The following is a 9,606-nucleotide window of genomic DNA, read 5'->3' on the forward strand; positions in this document are numbered from 1 at the left end:
GAACAGACAATATCCTGACTCCAGCAATCAGACAGCAAATCTCTTCTGCAGGAATCCCACTCCCTGGGAAGAGATGTTCCCAGATAAATCACCAGCAAACTCATGGGTTGCACCAGCTGCTCTAGTGCCTAGTCCCAACACCCCTGCCTGCTCTGAAAGGTAACTACGCTTTATTCTGTTCTCTTCCTACGCACTACCACAGCTGAGACACTGACACTATCGTGCATTTCAGCATGACAGCAAAAGTACCGGCTGCCACTGAAAGCAGAGACCCCCCTTTCCTCTCCCTCAAGTTCTCCCTGGAGAAAATGCAAACCAGGGATGGAACTGATACTTTAACACTTTGTTTACATTTCAATGCTGATATTTCTCTCTAAAGGTCACTTAGGCAGAATACACCTGGTACTGTGTGTGTGTGTGTGTGTGTGTGTGTGTGTGTGTGTGTGTGTGTGTGTTCAAACCTTTCTGTGTTTGCCAGCCAGTTCAGTGCAGTCTAACAGCCTTGGAGAAGTTGAAAGTAATTGTTCTGGTTTGTCCCACTTAGAGCATTGGGTGGAAAAGCAAAAGAGAACTCAGAATATTGTCTGCACTCTCAGGGATGCTTTGCTGCAAGTGGCACTTCAAGGGAGTATGGGAGTCAAAGGAAGCGAGCAGGCAAGATAAGACATGTTCTACAGTTGCAGGATACGTTTGTACTGTCTGGCTGCACTGTTTTGGGGAAAATCTGACTTTCTCTGCTCCTCTGTGCCCTACAGAAGTGCAGAGCAGGGCCATGCAGCCTCCACAGACACTCCCTAAACCTGAAGCTCCCTGAGTCCAATTGCTGCAGTGGGAGCATGGTGATTGAAGTGCCATGAAGTTTTGGCTCATGAATTTCCTGTCTCAGTGACACACTCTGAGAAGAAACCTTTCTGTTGTTTTGTATGAGGCTTCTATTCTCATTACTGGTTGTTATTACGTGAAATACATTGGTTTGGGGTTTTGTAATCCTTGCTTAGAAACAACCACAAACTGATAAATAAAGAAGTGTCTGCTTGGAATCAATCTGTACCCACTGAGCATGAGTGAACACTACTGATGCTTGGCACATCTCAGAAACTATTACCCAGCCAGAGAAGAATTACTAAGCCTTGATCAACAGCTCAGATCGCAGGGAATGTGGGCTCTAGTTATGCTGCTGTGCTCTGTAACAAACTTCTATTTACTATCTGTCCATGGACTCAAGGGCTTCCCAAGGAAACCAGTGAGGTTTTGCCTCCTGTGATCTAAGTCATGCAATGTTATAGTGCTGACCTCCTTTATACACTGCTTTTTATAGAATCCTTGTGTACAACTTATTTCCACATGATTTTGGTCTCTACAAAGCTTCAAGCTTCTGTTCCTTAAAGGGGAGTGTGCAAAGGTAAATCTACTAATACCCAAACCCATGTGCTCAGTGAGGTAATTTGGTAGATTGAAAAGCAAAAATCTTTGGGGTTGCCTGGAGCTACTGAAGTATTTGCAGCTTGTTTCTGGGAAAGATGTCATTAATTCCACAGCTTTCAATGGTCTGAATGGTTGATTGCTCCTGACAATTCTATAGCTGAGACTACAAAACCAAAAAGCTGTGCCAACTCCCCATTGCTAATACTTGTTACTATTAATCTGCTACTTTTATCAATAAATGCCCAGCTGAGCTTTGTTAATTCAATGTCTTGGTTTGCAGTTCATTATTGAACCACAGACTAATGTCTTCAGTGTTCTCAGTCTGATGTTATAAAGTATATAAAGCCATTAGGCTCTCTGCTCCTTAAAGAGAGAAACAAGCTCTGGCTTTTGCTCTCAGGAAGATAGCAGATGAGATGGGCAAGGACATTGCTCTGTACTTGAACCCACAAAAGTGTCAAATTCCAGACTGATTGCATTTCATTATCAACAGAGAAATCATATTGCAGAAACAGAGGCTTAATATGGCAAATAACTTTCTCACCCTCTATTTCCCACCTGATGTGTAACGTGAGAATATTCTTCATAGAGGAAGAATTCCCATTTATAGGTTCAAAGTGTGAAAATCACAGTTACTGCCCTAGAATTGAGAGCAAAAGTGCCTGGCTGCAACACAACCTTCACTTTCATGTCTCACACTTCTGCATCAGCACTAAACTTGCTGCCAGAATAACTAACTGGCGCCAGTGGGGTTGGGTCAGCCCCTGGAAAAGTACTGAGCAGCTGTTTTCATGCCATGCTTGCCCACATCTTCCTGCACAAAGCACAGCACAGACTCCACTACCCACACAGGGACTGCAGAAGACAAGTCCCTAAGCTAGTTTTTCCATCAGCAATTTGGCCCAGTTTAGACAGCCTTTTACTAAGCAGGGTCTGGCCCAATAGTCCCAAAATTGCATTGCTTTTATCTCAGATACTTTGCTACTGAAGAAGGTGTTGCAGGAGTTGGGAGGTAACGTGTACATGATACCCAGCGTCCCTTCAACAACTCAGCACATCAGATGCTTCCCATCAAGTGAGCCAAAATAGGGCTGTCTTGCTTGTAATGAAAACCTGGATATCAGCCCCTTGATGACTCAGGCCTCCAGATTTCAAGCAGCTCTCCCTGAAGAACAGCAAGGTGTTGTTCCCATTGGTGCATGGGGAGAACACAACCAAACATTGTCAATTAACAGCTACATTTTACAAGCTGAAGCCTCATGAAAGTCATGAAGTTTTGCAGCAGAATGTCTTTTACATGAAATCTTTATCTAAAAGCATCAGAACTTTTATCATTTTGACTTAATGCTTCATTTTAATCTGACTACCATAGTATATTACCATATTAATATTACCACATTCACATCTCATGTAGGTGTATATGTAGTGAGCACTACAAATGACTGCATCACTTTGTTTCAGTGTTACCATTTTTCTTTCAGCTAAAACCAAGAAAGCAGAACATGATGCTTTTGGATGCGCCATTTGCAGTGAAATTTTGGCATTTACACTTTCTGTTTCCAGCTAGAAAAACTGAAAATGCTAAAAGATTAAGATTTCTCCCATTTCTAGGAAGTTCTGCTCCCAAACAGTAAGTAGAGCATCACATCCCGTGACAGAGTTGCCCCAGCGAAACAGGTAGAGCTCTGGATGCCTGCCTGGGGCACCCTGCCTCAGAAACAGAGGGTAAATAATGAATGAGACACACACGGTGGAAGACACTGGCTGGATTTGTATCTTCCCTTCCTCTGTGACATCTAATTCCATAGACTGTGGGGCCTTCTCCTACCCATAAGTAGTGAGTGTTAGTAAAGAAGAGACCTTAACAATTAGACTTGCATGGTCTTTCTCTAAAGTTAAATACTCAGTGCTCCTCCTGATCATGAGGTGTCTCACAGGAGCAGGTGAGGGTTTTCTTATTTGTTCAGAAGATACCACATACAGGCTTCGCTGTTTCAATACCTGGTTTCATTTCTCTCTCTCTCATTTTTTCCCTTTCAGAAAGTCAACTTTTTGTGTGTTCCTAATGAGAAACTCAAAACTCCGTACTCTTTAAGCATGTATCAATAGCCCTGGATTAGGAGAGATTCCTCCCAGCAGTCTGGCAAAGCAAAGAACAACCTTCCCCAGCTCACACAAAGACAAACTACATGCTGTGGGAGAAGCTGGCAGAAAGCTGACTGGAAAACAGCACCTGCAAAGACCAAAGCTGTGCAAACCTCTGCAGTTCAGTTTGAGAGAAGGACCAAAGCTTTTCACTTGCCAAAGGAGGAAGCCTACCAAAAGAAGAACCAAAGCATTTTCAGGACAAAATAAAAGCCAGATATAAAACACAAGTCTAATGCTTGTTGTCATTGTAAATGGCAAAATGAATTGCAAAGGCCTATCTCATGCAATCTGCTTAACTGTGTGAGCCAGCAGTCTTGAGAGGAAGAGGATGGAGCATTTCTTGCTGAAGCCATTGTGTATCCTAAGTTTCCTCTCTTGACCTCCTTGGTGAGTCTGGTGAGAGAAGACAGCAAATCTGAAAGTAAATGGTGAAAATGGACCAAAGGTGACAGAGAGCAATGACTGAGCTTTATTTCAAATTCCGTGGGAACCTGACTGGCCGCGTCCACTTTCCAACTCTGGCTACAGAAGCAGACACAAGAGCAGATAAATATTCCAGCCTCTACGTGTATGTGGGATTGTTCCTAACACTTCTGGCTATCCTTCTCATATTGCTTTTCTCCATGCTCTTGCGCCTGAAGCATGTTATTGCCCCAATCACCACATCTCCAGAGAGCACTGAGAATACAGTCCAGCAGTTCACAGATGTGGAAATGCACAGCAGGATTCCTACCACTTAGAGACCCCAAAGCAAAAAGGCATCTGTGCTTGTGAAACATGTTTTGTTCTGCAAAATGGTGGTGGAAAGAATCTCTGCCTGTCTGTTGAGCCCTAGAACTTATTGCACAACCATCAACAGCAGCATAGAGCATCTGGAGAGTGTCAGGCAGCTCAGACTGACTGGCTGAGGCCCACTGGCTGTTGACGCTACACACAATGTGTGTGCAACAGCCTCAGTAAAACTGACATTACAGAAACCTGCTGTCAGGAAAGCCTCCTATCCCTCCAAAAAGCCTTGCAGAAAATGGTAAAAGCCACAACGACAGCCAAAAACCCAGAGAGACATGTACCAGAATGTGTTCTGGAGCCTGGATCTGCTGACCTATCTCTCTGCCCTTAAATTCCTTGTGAAGAGTTGAATTAAGAAAGTGAAGTGGCGTAAGCAGGAAAAGCCCACGGGACATGTACAGAAATTATCAGTGGTTTGGAAATTCTCAGGCATTTATCCCATTCAAGAAGGAAAACCATAAACTGCTTTTTTCCCACTTGATTGGCAGATTTACACAACAGAGTTTCAGAAGTATACATATGTGTCATCACCTGCTGGAAGTATTGGTTCCTGACATTAAAAACCATACAGTGAAGAGTTGCATTCCAGATATCAGAAAGAGGTGGAACTTTTAAAAGAGGAAAGAAAATAAAAATAAAATTGAACAAAGGTTGAAAATCAAAAGAAAGCGTCAGCAGGAAATGAGCAGCAGGAGAGAAAAAACTGTTAAAAGACATTCTACCTCTCTTTGCCTTTGTTCTCCATTAGATAACTGAGGTGAATACAATCATGTTCATGTCGTTTAGCCTCCGAAGTATCACTCAGTAATTAAAATGCAGTGTGAAGTGTGAGTCAAATGGACATCATTCTCCTAAACAGACTCAAATTCATAATCCCATTTCCTCTCATACTCATGTTGGGTTTTCTTCCTCAAAAGACAGACCAGTTCTGCCAAAGCTTTTTCACTTTTCATTTGTTTTCCTCCAAAGAAAGTTGAAGAAACGCCAGGGCCTGGCACTGCAATAATGAATAGTGGGAACAGCTTTGGACATAGACTAATAGGGAACATGTAGATGGAAAGTAAACTCACTGAGCACTAAAAGATTGCACTGGATTCAAATATCCTGGCAGATCATTTGAACAGTGAGGAAAAAACTGTTTCCTTACATTTATGAAATGATAATCTGACCCAATCTTCTCACCTGTGACTGGTGCACAGAGACAGACTTTGCTTCTGTGGATGGGAAAGATGGAATCAAATACAGCACGTTACTGCTGGGAGAGTTACTGCCTCTTACAGACAAACCTTGAGCAAGATTATCTGAGCTACGTCTTTACAAGGCATGAATGTTATGCATCTTCTTTATTTCAGTCTCATTCTGGCTTAGCTATAAAAGCCCTATGTGCTTTCCACATTTATATACACTTATTTGCCAACTCTTCTTTCTCCAAGGGCTTGGAAAGCATAAAATCTCCACACAAAACCAATGCTAAAATTAGAGGAGACACTCACTCCAGGGACTTGTATTAGTAACAAGAAACTGCTTCTCAAATGCTTTGTGTACAACAGGTTCTTTATTTACCTTTAAAAGTCTGTATATGGGTGAGCTGTTTGGTTTGGCTTTTATAGCTGATTATGTTTGTGTAGAGAACAGAATGATAAGTAACATCCATACTGGATACAGTTGGTCCACAGGCAGGACTAGTATTTTCTCAGTGATATATTTAGTATGAAACTTTAAAAATTGCTTCCTTATTCAGAATAGCACCTTTTATACTCCATTAACCACACATAAGCACATTTAATCTGTGAAATAGCACAATGAGTGCAATGCTCCAGGCTTGGGGAAGAGCAGCTGGAAAGCTGCTCATGGAAAAGGACCTGGGGGTGCTGGCTGATGGAGCTGACCATAAGCAGCTTGTGCCCAGGCATCCAAGAAGGCCAACAGCATTCTAGCCTGCATCAGCACCAGTGTGGCAGCAGGGCCAAGGCAGTGATTGTCCTCCTGTACTGGGCACTGGTGAGGCCACACCTCAAATCCGGTGTCAGTTCTGGGCCTCCCACTACTAGAGAGACATTGAGGTCCTGGAGTGGGGCCAGAGAAGGGCAATGGAGCTGGTGAAGGGCCTGGAGCGCAAGTGTGATGGTGAATAGCTGAGGGACTGGGGGGGGGGGGGGGGGGAGGCAGGGTTAGTATGGAGAAAAAGCAGCTCAGGGGGGACGTTATCGCTCTCTACAGCTACCTGAAAGGAGGATGGAGCAAGGTGGGGGTCAGTCTCTGCTCCCAAGTGATAGGACAAGAGGAAACAGCCTCAAGCTGAGCCAAGGGAGGTTTAGACTGATATTAGGAACAAGCTCTTCACCAAGAGGGCAATCAGGCATTAGAACATGGAGCAGTGGTGGAGTCACCACCCCTGGAAGTGTTCACAAGCCGTGAAGATGAGGCCCTCAGTGACATGGTTTAGTGGTGGCCTTCCCAGTGCTGGGGAACAGTTGGACTTGATGATCTTAAAGGTCTTTTCCAACCTAGCTGATTCTGTGATTCTAAGGGAATACAGCAAACAACACACTCTCAGCAATACCTGCATGCCATGCTTGCCTGTGTTTACTTGGAAAAGAAGGCAGGAGGCAGGTTGCCCCTGAGCTTTCTGCCACAGGGATAATACGCAGGTATCACTAGGAAGGATGGCGGCTTCACACCCCATCTAAAGACTGGCTCCTCAGGAAGTGCTACTCTCAGTACTGCACAAGAGCACAAATTCTGTGTGATAATTTGGATATCAATCCAACTAAGACAGACAGCTGCTGAGTTAGTTAATGACATTTAAATGTAACAAAAATCTATGCAGATCAAGTTGGCTTAGTATCTGTCACTCATTCAGCCATCAGGAAGCAGACTAGCCCAGGCTCAACATCTCTCTTGTCCTGTACAACTGCTTAATTTTTCTGATGTGCCATTCAAAAGCTACAATTTAGAACATAAATGTTCTAACATATTAAATCAGCAACTAAACCACATGAGCCAGCACAGCTAGCAGTGGGAAAGCCTTATTTCCAAGAAGCTGCAGGACAGATTCAAATATTGACATAAACATCAGCTCTACTAATGGGAAATGATAGTATCAGAATTTAAGTTGGGACCCAAATTCTACTTGCTCTGACCTCAGCTGAAAAGCCACCAGAGGCAGATGTCAAGACTGTGTTTCTTTCCTTCATATGAAAGAATGTTAATTCAGAAGAGTCTCACAGCCCTTTAAAACTTATTCAATAAATATCCTCTAAATAAAAAAGCAACCACTTTGTATATGATTACATTTTACCACATGGTATCTTTGAGCAGACTGTGTATTTCTATGTAATACTGCTAAGGAAGGCAGCCCTATCAACACAAGTTTTCCTTTCTAAAGCTTCATTTCACACAAAGTATCTGTCCCACTTGATATATCGACAGTCCCAGAGGCACTCAGAGTGCCTCATCTGATCGTACAATGCCAGTGAATTTTAAAGCCTTTCCCACTGAGAAATAAAAGAATGTCTTTTCCCCCTTTTCAGTATCATTTGTAATGTCCAAGACCTGACATCACTGAGAAAAGAGACTGCTGGATGCATTGATCTGTGTTTGCTGAGTGGGACTTAGTGGACTTTGGCATTCTTTAGCTATACGGAGTGGCTACTGGAACTTCTGCATGGATTTGCTGGATCTTGGAGAACTGCAGGTTCCCCTCCAGCAGTCTGTTGCCTTCTCACTTGTCCATCTGCTACAGAAAATTGGGGGTGCTTACAAAAATAGACATGCTACTATCAGTGGTCACTGTCCTGTGCCATTCCCATGTGTGGATCTGAGGGACCAGCTCATACGCAGAAATAGGCTCAAGCAGTGCCACTCATTTCAAATTAATTGTTGGCTTTAGGGGGCATCTGTGTAAAGTATTACTTGAAATGAGACAGTTTGTTCCCAGCTTTACTACTGTCTTAGACATTGGAAGCAAATATGACTGTTTAGTAAATTCATCACCTTCTCCATTCAGCCACAGGGTTGCACCGCCAGCAAAAGACTTTGGAATGCTGACAGACTATGGGACTATGCAACAAGCAGTTTCTTTCATTGAGTTCAGATACAGCAAATGCGGTTGAGCTATACCCAGTTTATCTCTGTGCATGTCCCATGTGCTTCTCCTTCCATTTACCTCTGCATATCACTGTGTGAGCCACTTGCACAGGAACACAGGAAACTGATAGGAAGAAATTATCTAAATAAAATCTTTACATTCTTAAAGTCACATTCCCTTTGATGTAATTTAAAGGTAAAAATGAGGAGAAACCAACCATCTTTCCTGGCCTGTTATCACATGGTTTGACTTCAGTATTGTTGATGCAGGAAGCCTGTGAGGTTTTGTCTCGTTTCTGGAGATTTTGTCTTTGTGGGTGTATAAATTCTCTCAGTTGTTTCCCACAAGGAAAGACAAACACTGCAAACAAACTTCTCCGTGGCCAAGAAGCAGTGAGAGCTGCTGTCTGTCCCTCAGGTGATTAGATGCAGCTATTTCCATCTCCCAAGGCATCATCTTGCAGCAGTAATCATCGTTTGTTTTCATTTTTCTTAGTAGACCCATCTGTAAATAAATGTGACCTGCACTTCTCCTCTTGGGAAAGCTGTTTCTGCCTTCTTGTGAGTCTGAAAGATCTTTCATTCAGTGTTATGAAGGATGTGAGACCATTCCATTGAATGAAAATAGGAGTTTGAACTCAATTTCACCAGACAGCTGGGGAAGGCACGTTTTAGGCCATTTCAATGTGTACGTGTGGTTATCTCATCCTGGAGTGACCATAGCCTATTCTTTGTCATGCTCATCTGCAACCATCCTCTGCTGTGCTGAAGAAGCCCTGCAGCTCTTCTCTCTGCTTTTTTGCCATTCTGCAGTCTTTTTAAGAACCCTCAACAGAGCTCTGCAGCTTAATGAACTACTTCAGATTTGCAGAAATCCAATCAAATCGATGTTGGAACTTAGTCTGAAGAATACGACTGGCAAGTGAGGAAATCAGAGGGTTTTCCCTTTTCCACCACAGGCAACCCAGTTTATGATATAACATGCTTGGTGACAGGAACTACAATACACAAAGCTAACTGCATGCCTGAGAAGTCTGGGTAGCCACATTAGTCTGGAGTGTCTCAGAACTTAGGAGTATCATAGAACTTGTTTTCAGCCCTTTTCTCCCAAAGTCTCTCTAATCCAACATTATTACTTGAGTATATGTCAAGAAA

At 43.1% G+C, this 9,606-nt stretch overlaps 1 protein-coding gene across 1 annotated transcript; it reads left to right on the plus strand.

The window, feature by feature from the left end:
• Positions 1 to 4,031: 4,031 nt before the first annotated feature.
• Positions 4,032 to 4,313, plus strand: SERTM2 (serine rich and transmembrane domain containing 2; the record flags this gene model as incomplete). The annotated part of the gene is made up of 1 exon (XM_080624692.1): positions 4,032 to 4,313. One exon carries the CDS (start codon positions 4,032 to 4,034, stop codon positions 4,311 to 4,313), a length of 282 nt encoding a protein of 93 aa, XP_080480818.1.
• Positions 4,314 to 9,606: the final 5,293 nt, after the last annotated feature.

Source organism: Psittacula echo, assembly GCF_963264785.1.
Source record: "Psittacula echo genome assembly, chromosome: 8".
NCBI lineage: Eukaryota > Metazoa > Chordata > Aves > Psittaciformes > Psittacidae > Psittacula > Psittacula echo.